The 27,598-nt window shown below is 42.7% G+C and overlaps 1 protein-coding gene across 4 annotated transcripts in view; it reads right to left on the reverse strand.

The window, feature by feature from the left end:
* AOAH (acyloxyacyl hydrolase) overlaps positions 1 to 27,262 on the reverse strand; it is a 74,128-nt gene extending 46,866 nt beyond the window's left edge. For all 4 annotated transcript variants that reach the window (XM_059848735.1, XM_059848755.1, XM_059848763.1 and 1 more), the window contains exons 1-5: positions 27,109 to 27,262; positions 26,581 to 26,735; positions 13,170 to 13,265; positions 8,657 to 8,717; positions 7,456 to 7,555 (exon numbers count right to left, since the gene is read on the reverse strand). In XM_059848735.1, the coding sequence (XP_059704718.1) occupies positions 7,456 to 7,555; positions 8,657 to 8,717; positions 13,170 to 13,265; positions 26,581 to 26,734 (411 nt within the window). In that variant the 5' untranslated portion in view covers position 26,735; positions 27,109 to 27,262. The remainder of the gene's footprint in view (positions 1 to 7,455; positions 7,556 to 8,656; positions 8,718 to 13,169; positions 13,266 to 26,580; positions 26,736 to 27,108) is intronic.
* Between the last annotated feature and the right edge of the window lie 336 nt (positions 27,263 to 27,598).

Raw genomic sequence — 27,598 nt, forward strand, 5'->3', positions numbered from 1 at the left:
ACTCAGCTGAGGTTCATCCCAGCAGGGGAACACGGCTTGCAGGAAGGTACAAAGCGGGGAACAGAGTTTGGAAGGAAAATCCCCTGCTTAGGATCCAGGAAGGTTAGCTTTTTAGTCTGGAAATACCTGCCCTGGAGAGCAAGTTCTTGCTGACAGTGGCAAGATAGTTTTTCTGGTGGGTCCGTGCCAACTTGTGCTGAAGAGGCATTTTGGCCTCCCCACAATGTGGATACTTATACCTACATAGAAAGAAAGAGTAGGAGAACCATTCCAAGAAAAGGTCTTGGAGAGGCATCAGATTGGCCATTATAGGCCATGGGCTACAAATAAGTCAACTACTAGTGATACACAAATAAATCCTGAAATCCCTTTGCACACAAGCTCTTTGAAGGAGCAGAGGAAATTTTGTGCAAGGGGCACCATCCATGAGTGAGTGACAGCCAAGGACAGCTCTGCTGGCAGCGGGAGGACACATGTGCCATATGTGGTGCAACAAGGTCAAATGCACCCTGACGGCTGCTTGCCATGGCCAGGAACTGCCAAACACTGCCTTTGTCCTTGGTCCTGCTCTCCAAGCTTTCCTCAAGGCTCTGCCATTGCAAAAACCTCAACAAATACATCTTTGCACTCCATGTGGTCCACAGCCCTGGGTGCTGCCTGGGGAAGTGTTGAAGGATGGGCACTAAGTAGCTGCTGTGTCTGCACTGTGGCATTAAACATTGACTTGGCCTTAAGAAATTTGTCTTGTATCACATCACAGAAAGATCCCACTGCTTCTCCTGCCACAAGGACTCTTCCCAGTCTTGGAGGTGAGGGGATGCTCATGCCATCCAAATGTATATTTAACAACTGTTAAACAACTGTTTAACAACTCTGATGAACAGTACTTTCTAAATTCATCCGTATCTTTCCATAAGAAAGGAAGTTCTCACAACTCTAATTTAGAAAAAAAAAGAGAAGAGACAGTCAGAGGAGTCTGGGAGGGTCAAGGCAACACCAGTGTGCTCCCTCCTGCAGCTCCATTTTCAATTCAGGACAGTATTCTTGTACCTCAGTGATGACAATTCCCACATGTCGTGCTGCATTTATTAGGCCACCTTTGAAAACAGCCATGTCTGTGAGATATGATATGTGACATAACTAAGTGATGATGGTTTCTGTCCTCCTCCTCAGCGTTCAGAGGGATGAAGGCTGAAAGCACTGCCTGTTTGCTCTCTTTCAGCAGGAATAACTACTTATAACTACAGCAGGCTTTGAGAGTTGGCAAAAAAACCCCCACCTTAAAATAAAAAAGGAGATAAAAAGCAATTATTTTTTAAAATGTTTCAAATGCAAAAAAAAATACAGAATATCACAAACACATTAACACCTGGTTTCTGCTCAAAACTGTTAATGGGGACAAACTGTTCTATCTGAAAATGACCTGCTATCAGTCCCTCCTACAGCCCAGCCTAAGGACATTACTGCCAGCCTAAAATAAACTGGGTCTGAGGGCTCCGAGGTAAAGTCAGCACAAGTTTATATTCATCTAGACAGAGCTACAGGAACTCAGCAAGGGGGAAAATAGGGATGCTTCAGCAAATGCTATTATTACAGCATTTGGGAAAAAAACCAAAATGTCCCTCATGTGATGGCACCTTACTGAACAGCAGCATGCCAGATTAGAATATTAAAGCAGACTTAATTTGTATTTAAAGTAATCATTGCCAGCATTTTTGTGCTGGGGATAAAATTTAGCATGTCATTATAATTGATTTAGGCAGTGATCAAAGCAAATTAATTAACCGTGGTATTCAAGGGTCAAAAATTTATGGTGAACAACACAAAGGGACACAGACAAATAAGCATAAGCAGCAAGGGACACAGACTTCTAAACTGCTGGATTTTAATATATGTGTCACATTAATATATGTAGTTAATATATGTTTAATTCATGGTGCCTATAGTCTTCTAAAAATCAGGATATATCACAAATAAAAGAGAGAAGCTAGCAATGAGCCAAGACATTGTTTTCTAGTTTTTCCCCCTGGGCAACTGCTGTCCCCAAAACCAACCATGCATCTTACATTTACCATAGTTATGTAGTACAATACCAGCTGCTGTCATTTCTGCAATAAAATTACTTGAGAGGCAGATGTGAAAAACGGCTTGAAATTGACTATAATAGAAGGAAAATTCCCAGAGAGGTAGGATTTATCAATCCTTTTCTGCTGGGCAGGGTAGGAGAGACCTTTCTTGCTCACAGCAGCAGCACATGAGAAATGCATGCTTCAGAAAGCTACAGTAATATTGCATTCAGAAAGCAGAAAACAAGGGAGGTAAAGGCTGGAATGATCTTGTGTGTGGAAAATGCTCTCTCTGAAGCCCTAAAGTTGACACCTTCTCTCCCTTCACAAGTTCCCTCAGCCAAGACTCCAGGTTGGACTGTGGAAGACTGGCAGCTGAAACACCCACCGGGAAGAAAACACTCCAGGTTTCACGGGTCACCTGTAATCCCTGGCTGACACCAGCATGTCAAGCTTGACACTGAAGGCCATACCACCCATACAACCTGCCCTGCTGCACCTTGGCTAGCAAGAAGCCTCCTGTCTTTCCCATGGCATGAGAACACCACCAAGGAAGGGGTTCCCTAGGCTTCAGCAGCTGATGGATGAGTCCTGGGGAGCAGCCAGCACCATCCACCCCAACTGGAGCAGCCCTGCTACCCTGTGTGCACAAGATATCCAGCCATGGATGGGGCTGAGGGCAGAGTGTCACTGGGATTTTATTCACTGCCTTCTTTTAGTGTTCTCCACAGAGACCACGTGTTCTCAGTAATGATTTATTTTTTGGCAAACAGATGTATTTCTCATCGCAAACAAATGCACGGACCAGCTCTAATTCTCTCTCATTTATCATCCTTGTTAGCCAGCTTTTTCCCAGGAGACCAGATATTTACAAAACACTTCAAGTTTCCCTTCTAACTCATTTTCATCATGCTTTAACCAAGAGTAGCAAGATAGCAAAATTCTGCAAAGATTGTTAAATAGCACAGCTAGATTTGTTCATGAGCAACGCTTCCTTGTCCTCACACTTTTGTCTGCCACCTTCCCACCCCAAATATCTCTGTGCCTGCTTGTTTTCTAGGGTCCTGCCTGAGACAGCTTCTACATTGGCATGGCACAGCTGCATGCACCACCTTGCAAACCCCATGCCTACTTCCTTTGGATTTATTTGGTGGAAGGTTGGGATTGCATGATTTGGCTTTTTGGGGTTGTTTGGGTTTTCATTTGGGTTAGGGTTTATTTTCTTTTCTGCCAGTGAAGAGGAGGAGAGGAAATTAAGAGAAACAAGCAAAAGAGGAGGAACTAGCACTCAAACTTGTGCCTTCTGCTATTACCTATCTATGGGTAGTTTCTTCAGGGCTTAGTTCTGGCTGCAGCAGAAACTCACATTTCAGTAGATTTTACCTGTTTCCAAGAACAAAGGCTAAAAGGAAGGCATCTCGCTCCACAGGACCTAGCCTACCTCCCAGATGCTGTTTGTTTTACTGCTTGTGGTCTCAAAAGAAGGAAACAGGTCCCAGTCACAAGGTTTACTTTGGACTGGCAGCCTGCTCTTAATCAGGAATGAAGAAGTATTCCCACCCTGGAGTTTGGTTCTGTCTCACTTCCAAGGAGGAAGCTCACATTTTTACTGAGAAAGGTGAATGAGAGATAGCAGCAGAAGTATTTTCATTTTACTAAACTCCAAAGGGTTTCTTTTTTCCACCCAGAATTATTCGTCTCCTACTTTGCCAAACAGCATGCTGACCACAGTAATACCCACGAGGGATGTGGCTTTGTAGAAAGTCAGTGAAAGACCTGATGGAGGGTACACGAACCAGCCTGAGTGCTTGTGGCAGTATTGCTTATTCTGGCAAGATAAAATTATAAAAGCATAAATATGCATATTTTTGCTGATGAAAAATGACTTCCACCAAAATTCTATTGATGGAGTTTAAGACAAAATATCCAGCCAAAAGGTCTCTGATAATGTGGAGCATAAAAGTGATGGGAAACAGAAGAGGCACCCTGAAAGGCAGAAAGATGGAATACAAACTTCTAACACAGACTGTTTTAGTGATTGCTAGAGCCCGACCACAGTGCTGAAGTCAAACCATTATTCTGGCCCCAACAAATCATTTAAAGAATTGTCATTTAACCAAACAGGCCAGCTGGCTTAAAACAATCTAGAGACAAGCTGAGAATAATCTCTTGCAAACCTGTTTGTTCCCAGGGCCAGAAAGGAATCTTGGTAGGCACTACTTAAAACTCTTCACCCTATTTCAGCTCTTTTCACTCACTAGAGGAACATCCCTGTATTATATGACCTAGTGCAGAAAGCCCTCCAGCGTATGAGCTGAAAAACATTTTTGGCTAAAACATCATCCAGTCATCCTAATAAGCTATCTTGGATGCCTGCACTACAGTCAGTCTTTTGGAGTGATGCTGCAGCACATCTTAGAATATCTGTTGTTGATGTGGCTTAAACTACAAAGTGCATTCCAAAAAACTACAAAGCATTTCACAGCAGCTTCAGACACCATCCACTTTTCAGCCACCTTTAATAACCCTCCACTTCTGATGTGCCCTATTAGTTTGTCTCTTTACTTGAAGGAGACCCCCATGTTGCTACCCTCATACTAAAGGGCAGAGGAGAACCTTTGCTCTGCTCTACAAGCCACTAGTAGCAAGAAGGGGCTCACAGGATCCATTGCAAGGGACATCTGGTTGCATGGTCATGCTGGTGATCCAGGAGCTGCAAGGGCCCCTTTCAATCTTCCCCACCAGCATCAGAGGTCTGGTCCTGAAACTGCTTCCTAGCAGAGCAGCCCACCTTGCTCAAGCCCCAGCAACAGGGAGCTACCCTTGCCCAGGCTGAATGCCCTTCTTCCTCAGCTCCGTGCTGAGAACACTGAGCTCCATGCAAACGGAGTAATTTTTTTTATTCATAATTAGAGCAAAGCCTTCCAGAATAATCACAGAGTGCTAATAGCTCCAGGCAGCTTGGAAAAAAAAAATAATTTGGGCTAATTTGTTAGAGGCATGTAAAATGATGCACATATCATTTACATGGATTGCAGTGTCTCCATTATGTAGACAGTTTGAAAGGCCTCTGAAGCAGGGGCTCTTCCCTCTTCAAAACACAAAACCTCACTAAAGCAACAGTGCAGAAACATAAGAAAATAAACTAATGATGGAAAAAGCATGTTGATATTTTCCACTTTCCAAGTTTTTATTTAGAGGTAATTAAAGCCTGAGCATTATGCTGCCATCCAAGGACAGGTAACACTATTTCTTTCACTCCCTTTGCAGTACAAATATGATACTAATTCTGGGAAAATGGGCATCCAAAAGTCTAAATGAATAAGTGAAGTGCCTGAAAATCAATAGAGTTGAACAGAACAGTCATTAATATTAAAGTCTTGTTCAAACACTCGGCAGGGGACTGCGCCAACATTTGCAGACTCATAAAACTGAAGTGATCAATCAAATTACAAACTAAAGAAGCAAATGTAAGGTAAACTGCATTTTATGCACCTGTGTCTCTGATTGTATATTAATTTTTTTAACCCATAATTCATCTTTACTCAGTCTGACTAGTCACAGAGTTACTGTGGGCAATTTATCAACCACTTGAGCATGAATTCCAAGCACTGCTCTTCTCCTCCCATCTCCTCATGCTCTCTCGGGGCACAAGGAGAGGTGAAAAGAAGGGCACAGTCAGTGTAAAAAAATTGGTTTTTTGGTGGAGTTCCCTTATTCCTGTTGAGAAAAAAATACCTTGACAGAAAGGGGTTTAACTACCACTTGGAAGGGAAGAGGGCTTGCTTGAGCCACTTACTCAGAGGGACAGTCTCCAGCCCATGCAAAAAAGGGTCCAAATTTTGTTTAAAACAAAGATAAACCAAAGCCCCACTACATTCAGCTGTTTTCCTCATGGACAGTGCACTCACTGAAGTGGTTGCTGGAGGTGGAAGGAGACAACACCTTGCTCCTACCCCTGTTCTGGGAGATGGGTAAGAGGACACAAAGATGTGACAGGAATCCCATGAGTGGCATCTTTTTCCCCCTGTCTGATCAGCCTAGCATTTCAACACAGGTGTTCTAATTTTTCCACAAGAGCCACCTTGATTTAAACAGCCCCTCTGTCCAGGCTCCTTAGCCTAACTCACTGTGCAGCCATGGTGAATCCATCCCTCTCTTTCAGTGCAGTTCATTGCATCCTCTTTCACTTCAAGAGGCACCTTGCACTTCTGACCCTCAGCTCATGAGGGGGGATTTCTGATGGCACCTGTTTGATGAAGTTTGGACAATATTCTGGTTGAGCTGAGTTAGTGTGAGCCATCTCTGCTGCTTGCATTTGTCTTCTTTCACCCCTGTGTTGTAGCACACCCATAGATCTCTATGGTGACATATCATGGAGAATAGACTCCCACCTGCTATAAACCAAATATTACTGTCATTCTTGGAAGGCAAGTGTTTCCCCAGACCTTAATAATGGCTGAACTAAATCCATGTTGGAGGTGAACTGCAGATCATTGAAGCCCATAAAAAGATTGCCCTGATTTCAATGACTGCTGGACTAGACCCTGTGTGAAACACCTCATGCAGACCATTAGAAATTAAACATGCCTTTCTCCATCCAGATGCAGGGAAAAAGATTTCCAAAAATAGGTGCTGAAATGAATGGCTTGATTTTCAGCACCACCAAACAACCCCCACCACTCACAGGTTTGAGTGTGACTGGAGGTGTGTGATGGCTGGGATGGAAAAAATTACTCACAACCAAAAGAATCCCAAAACAAACAGCACATGTTAGACACCTATGTCTATATGTACATGTGCAAGCATAGCAAAGGTCTAGGACATGCAATCAAGGACGTGCAAATGTTGCAGCAAGTAACTGTACGTCAGAGAAGTGGTGGTAATTAAACAGGATTTCAGCCTGTGGCAAAAGATAATGCACATTAGCTTAAACCTCTTGCACTGCAGACTAATCCAAGTCAAATAGCCCTGCATTTGCAGCAGGTAACTTGTGCCCAGGCAGGCTGTCATGGCAGATCAGGCAATGTGCGGATCACTTGTTGTGCCGTAGTAATGTGGTGGCACAGATGAACCTCAGCTGAGTAGCTGATTTGGGTTATTTTACTGCTTAACAATAAAGTCCCTACTCTTCCTCTCTGATCCAAACTGGTACAGGAGAATTTGGCCCTGTGACTCCCACACACCCTCAACCCAGTGGATGATGGTCCACACAGCTAGTGTGTGTTATGCACCTTTTGTTCAAACAGATGTTTTTTAGGAATGTCCATGCTCTAAATGTTTATTTCCTAGACAATGCATGTGCAGTAGAAGACTTCAAACTGCTCAATTCCAGCTTAAAAGACATCCCACAATCAGTAGTTTTAAGAAAAGTTGGAAACCAGCTCACCTTTGGAGGAGAGTAGAGATGACAAAGTGGTTGTCCTGGATCCTGTTTACACAGCCTCAAGGAATGGCAAACCACATCGGCATTCATTTCCCTGTCTATGCTGAATGAAATGGTGCATAAACAAAGATTATTATGTGTTTCTGGGCTCTTGAAAGTAGAAGCTATTTTCATGGGAAGCTAAATCTTCCCAACACACCACACAATAATCTCAGCTCATGTCACCGTGGCCCATAGCCTCTGCTCAGTACAGTGTTGGGTTCTAACGGTTTTCTGCCACGACATCCCACTCAGCATTTAAAACTGGAACCCAGGAATATGAAAAAGGACTGTGCTCTACGTGCGGCACCTGAATCAAATGCACTATAACTATTCTAGTTTTTTAATCAATCATAAGCCTGACAAAGATTTAAAGATTAAAGTTAACGCATATGCAATTTGGCACATATGAAGGTTCAATCATTAACTCAACAACATAACCAGAAATCCTTCAAAGATCCTTAACCTTTAATCACCAAGCACGAGTGCTAGGATTATTTCTTCCTTTTTGGGACACACCTCTGGGCTAATTAGGAATTAAATTAAAATGTTTGATTACAGCATTTCTTAGTCCTGTAAGCACTTTGCAGTCCCTTGTCTAGTTTTAAAAACAAAAATAAAAGCCCTAGGGAAGAAGAAGGTCTAGTAAAAGCTCTGTTAATTAAACTAAAAACTTTCAAAGAGGAATAAAATGACCTACATTTTATTTTTTTAATCACTTAGATTAAGTAGTAGGCTTCCCCAAGAGTGCATATCAAGGTCGGGGCTGAGAGCATGTAGGGGCTGACAATTAGAAAGCCTGATTAAAGTAGAAGGGAAAGCAAGAGCCAAGCAACAACTGTGTGATTTTATAGAACCTGTCTCACACACACAAGTTATTCAAATTCCTCCCTCAACCAAATGAGCTGAATTTCAAAAGATAATTATATCAGGTGGGCCTGATCTGAGATTTAAATGGGATATCAAAATGGTTACCAGTGGCAGCCTGTGTTTATTCACTCAGGAATAGCTGTGCCAAATGCCAAACCAGAATCACTGTAAAGCATCTCTGCTTTAAAAATAATGTGATTTTAGGAGTGAAATCCCTCCACTTCAACCTGACAGCACATCTGTACATGTCAAGAAAAAACTAAGCAAAAATCTGAGAGGACACAGCTATACTTACAGTTCAGCTATGTGTGGTCCGTAAAGTTCAGCAAGCACATAACAGAAACCTTGCAGTTTTTCTAGAAAACATAATTAAAAATATTTTTTAAAGTAATTGAACATGGTGAAACAGGTTTTGTAGCAGTCAAAATACAGAAGCAGCTGGTTCATTAAGGTGAATGCTGATTTACTTTAGGAGAAGGCATGTGAATCTCTGACCTCAGTGTAGCACCAGAGAATGGAAAAATCTGGATTTCTAGTCTTGCCTAAAACCCTTCTGGCTTTAGTAAGTCGCATGATAAAGACTAAAAAGGATAACTAGCTTTTGGTAATTTTTCTGTGTGTGGCATAATGGAAAAGTCAAAAGAAATTGTGCATGCCACAGCATCTTCTAAGAACTTATAACAAACATCTCAGTAGGTTTGAAAGAAGAAGAAAAACAAACACATAAATCAAAGTGCAGATAGTGATATTGGGCTTGATGCTACTCCTAGAACTGCCTTGGAGCTTCTGGGGGCTTGTGGAGTTAAGACAATATGTTCTGTGTAGAGCAGGAGTTGTACAGGAGTAATTGTACTCAAAGAAATACCTGACACTTCTCATTTGATTCGTTTCGCAGTCTACAGCCATGTGCCTTTTTGGGATGCTGGCTCAGGTGGTTTCCTTAATATGTGTGAAGCATGTCATTGATAAAACAGTTCATAAGAGATTCCTTTAAGGTACTATTGCAAAATAACAGGTCATCCATGCACCCCTCAGAGCACAGACACTGAGGGAGAGTGGGGTTTTGAATGCAAGCAGGGCACTGATCTGACAGCCCCACGAAGGAAAACTGCCTGTTTCTTGGCCTGAACAGACTAGAGCTGGTTAACCATGCACATATCCTGCAAAGGAGGTGCCAGGCTTGCTCCAGCTGGGGTGGTGCTGTGAAATGTCATAAGAGACAGGTTCACACAAGTGCTGTAACAACCAACTTGCAGCTCCTCAAACTTCTCAGAGTTTTCTCTTGCACCTCCATTACCCAGATAGATAACTATCTGTACCTGGGGAAGAAAGCACAGATTATTCTCATCTTTCCCAGAAACACCCAAAGCAGTCACTGCCATCTGACTTTGGGCTGAATATTCAATTTTAACCAGTTCCAGGCTGGACATGCCCAGGGTTTGGGGGCTGCTGCATACAGGGTGGATAGTTCTGCTGTGTGGAGGGTACAAATCCTTGTGGCAGGGACTCCACTGGTGAACATGGGTGTGCTCCTGCTCCCACAGCTGCTCTCCTGCCAGGACTGCAGGCACCCTGGCTGGCAACCTGCACCTCAGAAAGGAGGACTGGCACCAGGAAGGCATAGCAGGGAACAAAGAGATAATTTTCCCACCACCCTCCTACTCATGGTGTTGCAGGCAGCTTCTGTAATGACAGTAGCTGATTTTTCTTATTCCATGACAGGTGTTTTATTTCAATCAAGTTATTAGCTTAATTTCTTTGCCTCCTTTGCTGGATAACTCCTCACTATTGGCTCTTCAGAAGCAATCTGCAAGTAAAAATTGGTCTCCTGACTGGAATTAGATTTTATTCTTGTTCACCTAAAGTGAAAGATGTTGTAGACATCAATAACCCTGTGTTTGGCATCACTGCTGATTAGAAAACCCTCTGATGAGGCTTGACAGTGGGGTACCTGGCTCCCAAAGGTAGCCTGCAGGCAAACGTGGCTGGCTTCCCCAACACCTCCCCAGTGCATCACGGGCGATGGTCTCCTTATGAGCTTCCCGAACCAGCTGGTTTCCACAACATTTTTAGCTCTGGAGAAGCCAGCTGGCTGCTGTAACCTCACCTGGTGTCTGAGGAGAGAGCTAATTTTGGCTGCCTATCAGCTCTGGGGAGCTGATATAGGTGTTTTGCTGGTCACACTGATTTCCTTAATGCATATAGGAAACTTAATGTGCAATTACCCCATGGTGTAAAAAAATGATGGGAGGTAAAAGGAATAGTAATAATTTTAAATTATCGTTGAGCTTCATGAAGTCCTCTTGGAAGACTCAGATGCCATTCAGGCTTTGGCTTTCAACAAAACACTAAGACCAAAGCCACAGACAGCATTTACAGGACTTGCCATTGGAGCAAGGCTGCATTCATGTGTTCACAAGTCTCCAACTCTGCTAACACACACAAGGAGAGGATATTGCAAAGAGAAATCTCTGTTAGGAAGAAGCAATGTAAGTCAGAAAAGAGGGGGAGAGAAAGTGAAAAATTATCAATAACTGTGGGTGTTCAGGGGCAAAAAAAGAGCATAAACAAAACTAAATGCTGGAAAATGCAGAGAAAATGTAGAGTATACTTGCTTCAGATAAAAGAGATCCCTTAAGATCCCTCAGATCCCCTAAGAACACTCGAGAAGGTTTTCCTATATAGCTTCATAGTCCTGGAAACAAATGCTGGCCGAGTCCCAGAGGACAAATATTTGCAAAAAAGATGCTATTATCACGTTGCCATTTGCACTTGAGCTCTAAGGTGTTTACACAGCAGTGGTCAACACAGAAGCAGAGCATGACTGAGAGGCAAAGCCGGAGGCAGAGGGTCTCAAAGCACATTTCAGGTATCAGACAACTCTGTGTCATCAAGCAGACAGTCAGTATCCAGGTAAACATACATTCTTGCTAACAACGCCTCTTATATTGTAAATACTGCCCCTTCCCCCAGACCTGGCCTTTCTATCTGCTCAAGAGCCTTCTTCACTCACGACATTACTGTTTTTATTGTCATAGGTCTATTTGCCATGTCGCTTGAATCACACACATTGCAAGTATTTCCATACAAATGAGGCTGTGGTTCTGTTTTCTACACAGCCTGTGAGATTGAGTGGGACTGACAGGTACTGAAATTTTCTCTCTTTTTCTCTAAGCATGTTTTGTTCTTGAACATCACATAACTTTACAGATCCAAAGGCTTGACTGTAATCAGAATTATAGGAGGCCCTCAAAAACCCCACTTTCTAAGGTTTTTATGCCTTAGGAAAAGCCTCGCTGCCAATAATTTGTTGCTGTTATTCTTGCTATGGATTGTAGGCATGTGCATAATAATGAAATTGTTTTTCCATGTGAAATGCATGACCTGCTTTGGTAGGTTTGCTCCTCACCAGCACCCAAAGCTTTTCTACTGTTTCAAGCAGCAAGAGGAAACTGTTGATTCCTGCTGGGCTGCGGTGTTCACCTCCCTGGAGAGGATAAATCGGGTTACACTGTAGCTCCCACACAATCCATAGGATTTTTCACTCCTTTCAAGTTCAGGGTCAGGTTTTTTTTTTTTTTTTACTGGGTATATCCATGCATCTCAGAAGGTAACTGGATTATACAGATTCAACTAAAGGGATAATAGGATTTTATGTGTGTAAAGAATGGCAGCTGAAAAGAAATATCTTGACATGTCAGAAGAACAAAGTCCACTAAGTGAATCATGAGCACAGAGCTAGCATGTCATAATTTAAAGAAGAAAATTGTGTTTTAATAGCAGGATCAGTGCTTCTAATTGCAACTTCATGGTTATGTGCCTGTAATTTACAACACTGAGGATATGACTTATGAAATAGAAATCAGATAAGCGCCATTCTATCGATGAATGAATCCTAGCAATTAGATCCCTGCCCCATTCTGCCTTGGGAAATCCTTCCTAGGAAAGGAGGGAATTAATATTCTACACATATCCTCTGTGAGACTGGAGTCTACAGAGCAAGATGGTTTCTCAGAGACACAATTCATGAAATCATATAAAAATGACATTTTAATGAAGAATCCTAAACCATCTTTTTACACTAATACCATTAAAAAGATATAATGCATGTGAGATCTAGCTACTTAAATAGTTATAGGATTGGTCTGTGAGGCACAAAGCTATTCTAGCACTCAAACTGTTCTCTATTTAAGGGTGTGCCTATGGAGCTCCAACCTCCTTAGCGTGGATAAAATAAGGGGCAGAAAAAGGGGAGTCTTACATATATTCTCATGGAATAGATACCACTTTTGAAATTTGTATCACAAATTACATTTCAGTAGCTTTTCTGTGCACATTAAATGCTCACATCTTACACCTGTCAGCCTCGTCTCATTTTCAGAATTTTACAATAGCAGTTCCCATACCGCTGAAAACATTTTCATCTTCACTGTTGCTACAAAGACCTGTATCAACGAGCAGGAGGAGTGGTGGGGCATACAGTGGCTCTATTCTTAAGCTGCTAACAAAGAGACTAAGGGGAGAAAAAGGAAGGGAACTGGTCTGCATGTATTGGTGCTCACGTGTGTGGGGGGCTTAATATAGCCCCATTCACTCTAACTTTTGGGACAAAACCCCAGCTCTGAATTTAAGTGAAGCCATGTCACTGACTTCCCTGTAAATAGCAACTTGCTATCTCCCAGCTACACACATCTGAGGTACTGCACAAGAGGTGGATAAAGTTTTTTCAGACTTCCCATTCTAGTTTTTAATTAACAGGGAAATACATCAGCACCAAGGCGACATATGGCACATTATTTGGTACTTACCAGGTATGTAGTCACACAGCCTCTCCACAGCTGCCTTCACTGTACTGTTGTGCCACTGTGCAAGCTGTTCGATGACAGACACCACAAGCACGCATCCTTCAAGAAAATAAAAAACCAAAAAGAAAGGATAATATTATTGGTGAAATGTTATGAAGCGCCCTGCACCACAGAAGTATTTCTGGCATCTTTGGGCATTTAATTTATTGAGATGCTCCATGGCAGATAGGTGTTCAAGGGGAAAAAATATCAGTGAATTCCTGTCTTCATTGAAACCTTGTAAGTTATTAGAGAGAGGATCCTGATTCCAGAGGAGCCCACAGAACAGCCTGGCTTTTGCAGCACTATATGGTGTTCCTGGAAAAATGACTCCATTCTTTCAAGGCTGAAAATTGAGGAGTCAAAGAGATGGCCATTGTCACAACTGCCTGCTTGATCACCTGCTCTCTCATTTTATCTCACAAGAAAAAAGGCACAGGTCTGTACTTAATAGGACTTTTATACCTCTCCACACAAGCAGCACAGAGAGGTACAAAACCAAATGTTTGTGACTGTCTACAGAATAGAAGTCACACCACAGACATATGTGTTGACCATGACAGAGCATCCGTGGCAACATTTCTTCACAGACTTTCTGGTAAAGCCCAGTGATGCTCAGCACACACAGGGCTGCTGAGCCCAGCAACACATTTATTAAAACCAAAATGACTTCACAGTTCATTCTGCTCTGCCTCTGTGGTTGGAAAGAAACCACTTCCTATGACTGACGAATCTGGTTATTTCTCATCACTAATCTGGGTGTGATCAGGGCTAGCAAAGAGTTTCTTGAGATGTGCAGCACTTTTCCCTCTGCTGCTTTGGGGATTAAATAGATTCAATTAAATAGAAGCCCACGGAACAGTCATTCAAAATCCACATAATAAGCATTCATTTTAAATTGCTGTAGGTCAGCATTGTGCTTCCTCTGCAGTGGCTTCACCATTTTATGAGGAACACAGCTTTGGTGATGCCAAGTCTGCCCACTGTAGTCAGACCCCTGATAGCCCTGCCTAGACTCAGAGCCTGTGCAAGGAAGGCAGGTATCCCAGGCTCACAGGAGACAAGGAGCCACGGTGTCAGCAGCCTGAATAAGGATTTCTCTTTCAAATCCCTGTAACAGAATTCTGTTTCCTCTCATGTGCAAGCAATCTCACCTCTGAGGCTTGCTCTATCATGGTCTAGAAATGGAGGTGAGCTACAGCATTTGATGTGGCTGCAGACTCATCTTTTTCCAAAGCTCAAGAACATTAATGTTCAGGTTTTCAGACTAGCACAACTCTTCAAAGTGAGCTTCTAAATTCCTTCCAAGCCCCCTTACCTATGTGCTATTAAATCAAAGTGCTGTTTTTCAACGTAAATAACTCTGATGCTTCTATAGCAAGTAAAAGAGAAGGGAGAGCAATTGGAACTTGCTGTAAGACCAATATTTTTGACTCTTCTATTACTTCTTCTATCCCAAATACAGTAATCCAGAAGAAATTACAGTGAATTTGTCACTGCTTTTGCAGGGATAAAAGCCACTTCTCCATACTTATTAAATAAAAGGCTCACTCAAGATCCTCTGCAGAATGATTTATAAAGCATGCTAAGAGCCATTACCTCCAGTCAGCCTAAAAGAACTGAAGAATAAATGGAGACAGATGCAACCAAAAAAAACCCTGAAGCAAAATATTCCTTCTTTCCTGCCCCCCTCCCCAACTCCCCAAATAGCCAGAGGCTAACTAGTCCCAGGAATTAACAGCTAATTAAAAACACAACAGCTGAAAAAAAAAAAACAAACTGAATACTAAAGACGACAACTGAAAGTAAAGGGAAGGTCCAAGATTAAGTGCATAGTTTGTTCAGGTCTTGGTCTCAAAGAACAGGCCAGGGCCCTCTGGTCCAGGTTTAACCTTACTACAGCCTTATCATAAAATAGTTTGGGTTGGAAGAGACTTTTATACTCCAAGCCCTGAAGTGAGCCATCACTGGTGTAGGGCCATCACCACCTAGATGAGGTTGCTCAGAGCCCTGTTCAACCTGATCTCAAATGTTTCCAGGGACAGGACATCAAGCACTCCCACAGTTGTGGGGTGGACGTTAAGGAGCACAAGAGACTTCAGCTGTTTTAGTGCAAATCATGTCCTGCACTGGCCTCAGGCACAGAAAACAGACCCTGGCTCCTTTGCCAGCATAGAGTGGTAATAGCCTTGCTGGACTGACTCCAGCCTTTAGCGCTGAGATGGCACTGCACATCCTGAAAACACACCATAACACATCTAAAAGTCATTACATAAAGGCTATGTTGTTAACACACATGAACAACATGCAGACAACAGGGACTACCCTTGCTCTGACCTCTATGTCTATTTTATTCATGAGGATGGAAGCTCAGAAAAATTAAATTACCTAAATGATAACTTAACCACAAAACCACACAATCTTTCTGTGCTTTCCTTTCTTCTTACCAAGGTCAGATGTTCATCTATCAATCATGCTGTCTAGACGTCAGAAAGACAAAAAGGAGTCCAAGCAGAGAGGCAGGGAGAAGCTAGTTAGTCCTTTCATATTTTCCAAGGTGCACAGCTTTTGTTGTTTTACCTCTCATTCTTTCGCTTCATGAGCTGGAGGATTCTACAGAGTCATAGAATTGTTTAGGTTGGAGCTGACAGTGTCACCTACTGCAGCAGAGAGAAGTGATTTTCATTTTGCCTATGCTGTGTAACCCAGTGCTCCTGCACCTGCAGCCAGGGGCTGCATAAAAGAGGGATTATGGACAAACAGCTCAATCCAAAAAGTTGGGCTGAGGATAAAAATACCATTGATATTTTCATTTTATCTGTTATACAACAAGAGTTCCCACTGAAGATGTAAGTTTCTCTCTCATGTTTGTCAAAGTACCCCAGAGGGAGTAAGAAAAAAAAAAAAAAGCTATTTTTGGTTCAGCTCTGCAAAATAAACAGAATTCCTAATCACAAACACAATCATGCAGGTAGCCCCACTCAAGGAGCAGTCTCACAGCAATTAAAAGAAAATTTTTCATGTTGATTAAGTCAAATAGACACCTTTTGTCTATTGAACCAGGCCCAAAGGCAAATCTGCTTCACATGAGGATTAAAGGAGCCAACAATGAGCCTGAGCAGTACTTAATGCAGTACCTCAGGCTACTAGATGCTATATGAATATAAATAACAATAATAACAGCCTGACTACTTGGGAAAAACCCACAGAGCTGAACTTCAAAATGTTTGCTCTCATGAACTCATCTTCACTGTCAGAGAGGATGTTTCTGCTTGTGCTATTACATCCTCCCCACTTCGGGCACCTGCAGACCACACCTTGGTTAACCAAATGCTCCCTCCTCAAGTGCAGTTATTCCACATAAAATTCCATGCTCCATGGGACAAGCAGATAGAGATAGTCTTGGCTCTGCTGTTCCTTAGGCACTGCAGCTGGAGTCTCTGGAAGTGAATTTGGAGAGTCTCCTGACCCTCTGGTAGGGAAGGTGCTCCCAGGGAACACATTTCACCAACACATATCATATTGGCTGATCTGGACTCTGTCCTCCCCATCCACCTGGGCTTTTATCAGCTGCCCTTGGCTTACCCCTCCTTACTCCTTGTGAGCTGCACCCTGGGGTTGCTTGCTTATGTGTTGGTTCTGCTGATCTCAAAGCCTTTCACATAGGCTGCTGCCATCAGGAGTGGTTTTTGGGCTGGAGATTCTAAAATACTCAGGAAAAAAGTTGAACCCTGTGAGGAGGGAGGACGAATATTCCAAGGGGACTCACTGCAGCAGAGGGAGGCCAATCTACCTAGGCTCTACCTGTTTTTTTAAGGAAACATGCCTTTCTTCATCCTCTAGGAGAACTTATCTCTGTGTTGGGCTATGGGTAAACTTCAAGAGGTTAGTGTCTATAAATGAAAGTTAATTCAGACTATCCTTTATTTTACTACAAGCCTGGTCTCTTTTTATCATCTTCCTCTGCACTGAGTGGCAGGAACAGAAATACTGAGTAGTTGTCCTAGTATTTAATGGGTCTTAATTCCTGGCTAAAAATGGAAAATAATTATATACTAAAAAGGGCAGGGTCAGATGTCTTTGACTGTAAAAATCTCATAGCTTTAATTACTTATGACATGTACAAGAATATAAACTTTTAAGTACTCTGGCATCAGTAGAAAAGCACATCCAGATCTGGCCAGTCATTAGCAGCTATTGCTTGCATTTAATTCACTAGATATTTAGATGTGATTTATTTCTCATCATGAGCTGGACACATATAATGCATCATAAATAGGCTGCATCATTAAATAAAGCTCTTTTTTTTTTTTTTTTTTTTTTTTTTTAACTGTTGCACATGCTTTTCTTTAGAAACAACTTTCAGCACGTTGATTCTGCTGTCTCGTTTCAATAATAGGTTTCAATACCTTGACAGGCTGAAGGGTGTTTTTCTTTGAAAGAAATTCATTGGCATTATAATACCTACCAGGCATTAGAAACTAGACTCTGGTATTAATAAATGCCTGTCGCTTTTAGTGGTGGCTTGTCCCGTCTGCTATTAATTTCTGAAGAGATAAGACAAGACCATAGCCATTTGGCTCAGTGCAGTAAGGTGAAAACTCACACATCAGGAAGTACTTTTTTCCATATATTTGAAGGTAGTGCGTAATAAAAAAATGCCATTTCCAATAAGCTCAGGAAAAAAAAAATCTTACCCCAATAATAAAGTCAGAACTAGAGGAATTCATTGCTTAGCTGTGAAGCCTCTGGCAGTTTGAGCAGACTATTTAACTTAAATCCACTTCTGCCACACAAGGTTGAAAGGCTCTATAATTAGAATTATACCTAGGGATGTCAAGAAGTTTCTGGATAGTGAAAGCTGCCTCTCTAAGTTTCAGATTTGTAGGTATATTTGTCTGAGTAAAACCCTGTTAAATGGATTTTCTGGCACCTGGCACATCATCCTTTGCCATTCTTTGTTCATGTTTCTGGATGCTGGATTTCTTTCTCACCCCTACAGCCAATATATTGAATGTACCCCCAGAATACAAGGAAGACACAAGTCCAAAAAATGGCCTTGGTCACCAATATCTCTCTGCAAACCCTGCTGACCAGGCTGTGGCCACCCTGTGACCACTCTGCTTCCTCCTGTTAGAGCAGGAACTGGAGCCTTGCTTGGTGACATGGCAAAACTCTGCTTCAAAAATCTGTCTGCTGCAGCAAGACTCCACATACATGAAGCCATTTATCCCATTCCTGGCTTTATACAGAAGATGAAGGGTTTCCCAAAACACAGTCTTAGATTCTTCCATTTATAGATGATCCTAAGCTCCAAGGCATCTCTTAAAACCTACAGTTGAGGAGACCCAAGAACCTGTCTACAAAAGAGGATACTGCTACTCCTTGTGCTGACGCTGTTGTTCTGGCATAAAAATACCTCTTTCCAAATTAGTCTAATCCAGTTCCAGTTCAACCATTTCTCTTTGAAATTCACGTGGGGAGATAATAAGAAATAGGGTTTTCTCCTCTGAGATGGGGACACCCATGACATCTAGGTGCAGGAAGACCATGGTTATGCAAACTTAAAATCCAGGAATGCTTTTTTTTTCATATAATCATAGAATGGTTTGGGTTGAAAGAGACCTTAAAGATCATCTAGTTTGAACCCTCCAGCCATGGGCAGGGACACCTTCCACTGTACCAGGTTGCTCAAAGCCCCATCCAACTTGGCCTTGAACAAAGCCAGGGATGAGGCTTCCACAACTTCTCTGGGCAACTTGTGCCAGCATCTCACTCACTACATATTCCTTTCCTAACAGGGCCCAATATCCCTATTGCCTTCCTGCACTGCTTCTCATTACTGAGCTGATACTTTCAAAGAACAGCCCTTTATTACCTCAAGATTTCATTCCAGCTCAATGCAATATTGAGCTCAAATGACATAAATGTATATACAAAGTAAGGACAGTTATCTTCCCATATACAGCCAGAGGATTTGTTGCTTTGAAAGGCAATTTGGAAATGGATCTGAGTGATAGTCTTTTAACTCAGACTTTGCTTCCTATCCCATTTACAGAATTAATGTATTTTACAGAGATACTGGGGTGATTGAACATAATTATAGGTATCCATTTTCAAATATGCTGGCAAATACAAGACCCTTCACCCTTAATTTGCTAAGTCTTATGAAATATCTTGGAAATACTAGAAGGTACATTATTAACAAACCTGTCCCTGGGCATTAAATTACACTTAGTTTAGTGGCTAAAGAAATTTTAAAAATATTAATATCAAAATAGCAGCATTTTGAGTGCATTAGTAACAAATTCCATCAAAACCTGGAATACTAGTTACTATTTCTGTTGCTCATGCAAAAGCAGTGGGACATCTCAGGCCCACCCTAACTTGAGAGCTCCAGTCATTCATTTTTGCTTCATTTAGACATACAACAAGGACTCTGATACAGCTATGACAGTACAGAAAATTCAGTTTCCATCTAGTGGAAGACTCGATACCTGGCAGCCAAATGTATCCCTAGTGTTTCCTACATTACACTTCAAAGAGCCCTATTTAACAAAATCTATAACCCCAGGCATTTCCAATAAAAATGTTTTCTGTATTAACTAATATTAAAAAAGCCCCTATGTATGTATGTGTGTCACTAACACATTTTTCTTTTCCAAATCAGGAAAAGGTATTGAAAATTTACTGAAACCCGAATGCTGGCAGGGGGTGTTAATGTAAGTGGAAAACTTTATCCTTGTGGCAAAGGCTTCCCCATTTCAGGATTCTGAATGCAAGAAACTTTTTTTCGGATATACAGTTCATAAAAGCAGTAAAAATGATTGTCTTAAACATGAGCAGTAGTTCTCTCTGGGGTTAAGACATGAACGAGAGTGAGAGGTGCACATGTGGGAATCAGCATCCAAACAGACAATCAATAAAATGATTGTTATACTCAAGGCAAGCATCAGTAATGTAGAATGTACAAGACTACCCATGTGTACAAATGCACATAGATGTGATTGTGAATTTACACACGCATAGATATGGATGTGTTGGCATGCTGAGCACATCTTTTCATTGTGATCAATAGCTGCATTTACATTTTAGAAACATAAGCTTTCAGTAAGACTTGGGGTGATTTTGGAAAAGAAATTTTTACCATCAATGTTGGAAAGTTGCTGAGTGGTTGCTTTAGTATCTCTACTGCACTATTCCCATACCTGTGTTTGTGCCAGCTGAAGTATAATCCTAAGGAAAAATGTTAGGGTCAAATTTAGTATTTATTGCTGATCATCAGGTCAAACTTTGTTGCTGATTAAACTGAGCAATGCTGGTGAAGTGCGCAGAGCTGCTATGGCTTGGAACTGACTTAGCTGTAATCAAAGTAGATTCCCAACCTTTTAGAGTAAAATATATTGTGGTGCTACACTGATATTGAGCAAGGCTTTTTAACAGAACTCAGTGAGCTGTAAATTATATGTTCTGTCATGGTGCCCCCCCAGACAATATGTGCACAGCCACTCTGCCTGAGCACAGTTGTTAAAAGCCTCCAACTCCATTTTGCATGTTCCATTCTGTGAAGTTGTCGGGAACTCTGAACGCCACTGGTCCTGCTGCCACTCCAAGGGGCATATTTCATCCTTGCACTCATGCACAGCTAGACAGAGGCAAACTGTTGAGGACAATGACTACCACACAAATCAACACAGGTAGAGGTCAGCATTTTACTCTGCTGGTAGCTCAGAAACACCCGTTCTATAACGCAATCAGAGCTGAAAATACGTTTCAAAAACATGCTTCTTCATATGGTAGGAACTGTGTGCTCCTGGCTGAATGGAGGTGGTGACCCACAAAGGTTGCTGAGAATGGCATTATATTGAGCACAAAGATGGGGAAATTTGCTTTTCTGGCTGCTGACCCACAGGATCTCTGCTTGCTAGCAGAGAAAATGGAAAGCACTGCTGTCTGGCTCTATTGAGGGCTCCCTGACTAAAAGCCTCGTTCTGAAAAGGGCAACCAAAGTTAATCGCCAATAGAGCAGGGCAGTCTGCTGTGGATGGGGGGGGGAACAAATAAATGCTGCTCTTTGCAAATGCTTCTTGCAGCCACAGCATCCAGCTCCAGAAATGCTGGCCTGGAGTAAGTTCTCTTACAAAACCTCTGCCCTGACAGATGATCTAAACCATCTAGGCTGTTCCGAAGGGACAGGGCAGACAGAGTTTGTAAAGATCTCTAATGAGGTCTTCAACAGATTTCTCAGGAATTTCTTACTCTGCTTGCTTATCACTGTCACAGGAAAATCCTCTTCCTAACCTGATTGTCCCCACTAATACCCATTTCTGTTACTTCTTGGAGAATGGATCACACCTTCAGTGCTTTCACGGACAGATATGTCTTTTCTCAAGATTTTCTTCTCTAGACTAATTAGCTCTAATTTATTCACTCTTCTTTTATAGCTTATGCTTGCTTTTCTCTGAAACCTCCTGCCACTCTGCATCATTCTTTCTCAAAAGGGAAGGCAGAAATTCCTCTGAGGCTTTGTCAATGCTGAGAAAGGTAACAGGTTATTTCATGTATTGCAGGCTGACTTCTGTTCGCACGTCTCGGTGCGTGCTGCGTGTGCGTGCCTTGCGACAGCATGCCGTCATTGTGCCACTACAAGCCCAGATCATCTTCCTTAGGGATGCTACCCAGCCGGTTCTGCTTCATCTGCTGTGTGTGTCATTGACTATTCCTGCCGAAGCGAGTGCCTTCAACATTCCCATACTGAAATTACCTTTTCAGACACAAGTACTCCAAGTTGTCAAGCTTGTTTTGAATTTAATTTTGCCCTCCATTTTACTTGCAAACAATTTCAGCTTTACATGAACTGATTTATTTTAATAGCTAGTTATCCTGGCTAGCGAAAAATATAGAATGATAGTATGTTCAAAAGAAGAAAGACCTGATTTTGTACATCCTTTTGCTTAGGGAGCGAGCTACTTGTAATTACTCTCTCAACAAGACTCTCCATCAGTTTTGTTCTGCCCTGTAGAAGCTTAACCACTGTCACACATCTCTCAAGCCTAAGATTGGTGCTGAGGTAGTGCCAAAAGCCTTACTAAAGCCCAGCTATAATATCTGCTTCTTATTCCATGTCTACATGGCATTATCCCATTGGCAAAGAAAATTAGATTGATCTGACACTACTTTTAAAAGATGTTTTAAAAAAGTTTTATTAACTATTGCAGGATTTTTCTAGGATTTGATGTTTAACTGACTAATCTACCATTCTCCAAATTCCCTTTCCTACTATGTTGAAGGGAGATGAATACAGAAGTTCCCATCCATCTTTCAGTGTCTCCCCCACTTTCTGCATCCTCCAGGGCAGCATCTGCCTTTCCTGAGGTTGCTTCAGGTACCTCTGGATGAAGTCACCTTTGCTAGAGAACAGAGCAATTTGCAAAAAACCTTTAAGGGCTCTGTGGTAAGTAAGGGTGGAATAAAAGCTTTAAAAATCAGTATAAAAATGATGAAACATTAACACCAGTGTCAACAGATTACCAGTGTAACTGTACTGTCTTTGGGTACCTTAACATTAACTTAAGTAAAACTTTGCTTGCCTTTTGAAATGGGCAGCACTTTCCTCATTTGGAAGATGAGAAAGTAAAGACCTGAGCATATGAAAGGTTCATTCATGCCTAATTTTTGAGAGAAAAGTACACAGCATCTCTTTCTCAGGATGCCAGACTGAAACAGTCAGGCTGCACTCAGCAAAAGGATTTTTAGGTCTCATCTCAAATAAATCCCTTAAGCTATGCTGCCTATCAGTAACAAACCCAGAAAGGAAAGGCAGACTCAGCATGTAGCTCCCAAACCCGTGCACAGAACAGAACCTCACTGCCTTTGCAGGAGGAAAACAGCTTCACAGGCTTTTGCATGTAGGAAAACTTAGAAAAGCCCTTTTACCTCATAAGAAAAAACCAGAAAAACATATCACATGCAAAGTGGGGTCTGAGCTGATTTCACAGAATGCAAAAATGGTGGCATTTTAACAGCCTGAGAAGACAGGAAATACTGATGGAGAAAAAACACTGTCAGATGCTGGGAAAGTTTTTCTCGTGACAAGGCCAAAGAAAAGCCATTTATCTGGTTGGGGTTAGGTACTGCTACCGACCAGTTATCTTAGATAGCTAGGAATTGCTTCAGTATACTACATCTGATCCTGTGGTTGGGAGGGTTATCTTTGGGTGCTTTTCCTCTCTTTGCTGTAACTCTAAAATGCAACAGTATTAAACCCCTTTTTAGGTGGGAACATTCCAGCTGGTTTGTTTGTATGTCAAGTCAATTATGAAAAGCCTTTCTCTAAATGAAGCAGCCACATTTTTCAGGAAAATGAAGAAAAAATGATGTGATTCTTTCTACAGTTAGCAAAGGTGATTAAAACCTTTGCTAGCTGTAGAAAGAGTCACATCATTTTTTATGTGTTTCTCTTTGTGTGATTTTTGCTGTCTAAACCTCATTGGAGGCACACCCTCCTCTCCTTCAGCCCTGTTCCATATTGGCACATAGGTGCCTACCCAAAACACATTTCCCAGGATCTGCTAAGGGCAGGGAAGCCCCTTGAATTACCCAAAAGCTTTGCCAACACGACTGGAATATACTGGGGCAGATGGTGGTGCCTACCCAGGGAGTGCTGCAAGCAAGCGGAACAGAAGGAGGAAGCAACCAAGTTGTATCACATCTAACAGAGGTACCAGAGCTGCACTTTGCTCTCCTGTCATATAATTTCCACATACTTCTTCAAGAAGCGTGATACTCTCAGTGCAAAGAATTAATGGGAAATATTTTCTTGGCTTTGTTACTGAAAGAGCATTCACTTTCTGACTGGATTTGGCTACTAACATAGGCAATCTCAATCAAGCAGGTGGTACACAGGAGTGATCAGAAATTCAATGTGCAGCCACCTCATTTCCCTCAGAAAACTGAGGCAGATAACTTTGACAGATTAGACACCTGACCACACATTTAAACTTGCATGAAAAAAGAGAAATGCTTCAAGGAAATCTATGCATTTAGCAATAGGAATTTCTCACATTAAAAAATTAGATAGGATTTAAGGATTCTTCATGATGACAGTGAGAAGGCACTGGAACAGGTGGCCCAAAAAAGCTGTGCCCTGCCACTATTCAAGACTTGGTTGGATGGGACTCTGAGCAAGGTGATCAAGCGGAAGCTTCTCTGCCCATGTCAGGGGGATGAAACTACAGGATCTTTAAGGTGCCTTCCAACCCAAAGAATTCTATCATTCTCTCTGATTCTATGAAATCATCTTGGCCTTGATCTATGAGGCCAAGAAGACACAGAAGAAGTACTCATGTCTCTTTCTCAATACTTTCCCATAAGGCAAACTGAGCCAACTAAGTATCTGGGGTCGAGTTGTTGGAAGGAAATCACGAGCTGATCCTGCCTTACTATCTGCTCCTAAGAGGGCTGGTCACAGAATCAGATGCAAGAGCTGATGTTACCCCTGTTCCAAACCATGGCAAGTGCAACCATCAATTCCCCTGTGCTTTCCCCTTCTGCTTGAAAAAAGGAAGGGACATTTTCAAGAGTTAGTTGAATGAGCAGATAATCAGTGAAAGCCCAGAGGCAGCCATCTGGGCTAGCAGCCACCAGCCCTCGCTGCCAAGCTTGCTCATGCCCTTTTATCACTTGTCACACTTTATTTTTTTCTTGTGGTTTACAGAGGTGGGCACAGTCTGTTTGGGTCCTAAGTCGAGCTCACAAGGATGTTTTTAGCTGAAGGGACACTTCAGAAAGATAAACTAGTTGTGGGAGGCAATGTTTTTCATGTCTCCTCCCTGAACAAAGAGATGCACAGTGGTCCCAGCAATGGGGCTAGCACAGCTCTCCTCCCTTGAGGAGGGAAAAAAAAGGACATGTTATCTTGCACAGGGCAACTTCAATGCAATGTGTGGAATTTAGAACTCTTCTGAGTCAACAGGATGGAAAAGCCAGAAAATGCTCACAACCAGACATCTAAAAGCCACCAGTGTAAAAATCCAACAGATGAGCATAGTCACTGCCTTTCCTGTTCCATCAAAACTCTAGCTGCCTTAAGATCTCACCACTAAACAACACCACTTCCCCCTAGCTCTGGCAGCTGCTCAGTCACCACTTGCTTGACTCCCAGCCGAAGCAAGGACAGCCCCTCACAGCCATTTCTGCTTTTCACCTTCTGTTCTCATGTTCTGGCTGGTGGATGAACCCCCTCACCACCCTGACTGTGCTCTCCTTTTGATTCACCCTGCCCCACCAAAACTGTCAGGGGTACTGTCAGTGGCTCAGAAGTGAAGCAAAAATCTGCTTTTATCAAGTTTAGGATTTTTATTTCTAACTGTATTCCCCAAGCCACAGTGGAAAGAATTATTTCCTTCTGAAGGATGGAAAATGGTGACAGGGTTTATGTTTCCAGCACAAAGGTGCCTTGGGAAGCTAAAAGAATCATAGAAATTTTTAGGCTGAAAAAGGCCTGTAAGATCAACAAGTCCTGCTGATGACAAAGTACAGCATTTGATTGCAATGCATAAGACATATCCATTTGCACACATAAAAAATACAAGCTACTGCATCTCCCTAGGTATATAGAGTGCCATGCCAAGGACATTTTGGTGCAGAGATATCCACAGTTTACATCGACTCCATGTCACCAGTCTTGCTCTGGGAATCACTTAGCCACCTGAGACTGTAGGATCCCTACCCCCAGATATAAGTACTGTGGGGATCACCACAGTCACTGAAGTCACGTGAAAAAGGGGGTTGCCAACTTGCCCCAGTTCAGTATGGGTCATGTAGACATGTGTGCACACCAAAAGGAAAGGAAAAGTGAGGAAGCAGCCTTTACAACCCAGCTATCCAGAGATGACTATCCAGACCACAAAGACCTCTGGCCCAAGGATGGACCAACCACTCTTAAGAAGAGTTTTCCAGGAACTGAAATCAATGAGGAGACCTTGGGAAAGTCTGAAGGGATCTGTGCCTTCCTGCCAGTTAAGCAAAATGCATCATGAACCCTAAGAAACATCAGGACCTTATAACATCCTATTTCCAGATCCCAGACCTGCAGACATTAAAGCCAACTTCTCAGATGCCATTTCCCACAGAGCAAAATCATGAACTTTGGGAAGCAGCCAGTCAAAAACAAAATCATAAAATAATTCCAGATCCCATGACGGCCTTGCAAAATCTTCAGTAACTGATTCAGCAAAGACTACAAGTATTTTGCAGTACAGCTGTCGAAATAGATAAAGGAGTGATTTATGATGTGAATAGCAACTCTCAGCACACCAGTAAAGTAAGGAAAGGAATGAACTAGTCCAGCAGGCAAAAAAACCTGGATACATACCAACACAGGTGTGTCCTTTGTACAGCCCAAAGGGGAGCGAAGGGGCTCGTGGGTCTTTTCCACGGGGTAGAGGGGAGCAAGAGGCAGTCTTCAGCAGCAGCAAGAGCCAGAGGATGTAGAATAAATTAAGAAATGTTTGCCTGGACTCCTTCATCCTAAGGAAGTAAAAAAGGAAGAAATCAGGCAGGGAGGGTGCAAGCGGACCTGTATTCCCTTAGCTCTCAGGGAGTATCCTGCATCGGTGCAGCTTGAGGAGAAGGAGACTGGTGTGCCTGTGCAGCTGTAAGTAACACAGGGACAGATTCCCAGGCGGGGACAGAGATGTCTGCCCTCTCTTGGGGTGTGTGGAGGATCCCACACTCACACATTGCAGGTGCTCTCCCTACCCCTCAGCCCCTCTCAGGCACTGCCACCCACTAAACCCAGCAGGTCCCACAGGTCTGGGCAGGCTGTGAGGATGCCCCTGGCCCCAGGCTGCTCTGCACACCCCCACAGGACCCTGCTGCCCCATGTGCAGCTCTTCCCAACCTGCTGGCCTGGGAGGACCCAGAGGGTTGGATGAAGAGCTCTGGCTCAGCGCTCCGGTGTCTCCTGCAGTACCAGCGGATGACTAACGACCTTGAACCACAGAGCCACTCAGCATTAATAACGCAAGACACTCCCCTAAACAACTAGTGTTGCAAAAAGGGAAAAAGGAAAAAAAACAACTCTACAAACCCTTCCCCCTGTGCCGTCACTCCTCTGCCCTCCTCCGCAGAAAAGAAAGAAAGTATCTCTCTGGCTGCCTCTGTAAAATCTCTGACCAAAGTTTCCGTTCGGGGGGACTGAGCGTGAAAAATGAAAGAAGCTGCTCAAGATGGAGCTGCAGGGCTGGGGGGACGGGGCTGCCGTGCTGGGGTTTTGCCAGGGCTTTAGTTCTGCTGGGACTGAGGCATAGGGATGGGAGACAGCTGCCAGTGTGAGGGTAGCACTGGGAGCTAAACCCCTGCTCCCAACAGCTTTGAGCACACTTGCTTGC

Source organism: Haemorhous mexicanus, chromosome 1, assembly GCF_027477595.1.
Source record: "Haemorhous mexicanus isolate bHaeMex1 chromosome 1, bHaeMex1.pri, whole genome shotgun sequence".
Taxonomy (NCBI): Eukaryota; Metazoa; Chordata; class Aves; order Passeriformes; family Fringillidae; genus Haemorhous; species Haemorhous mexicanus.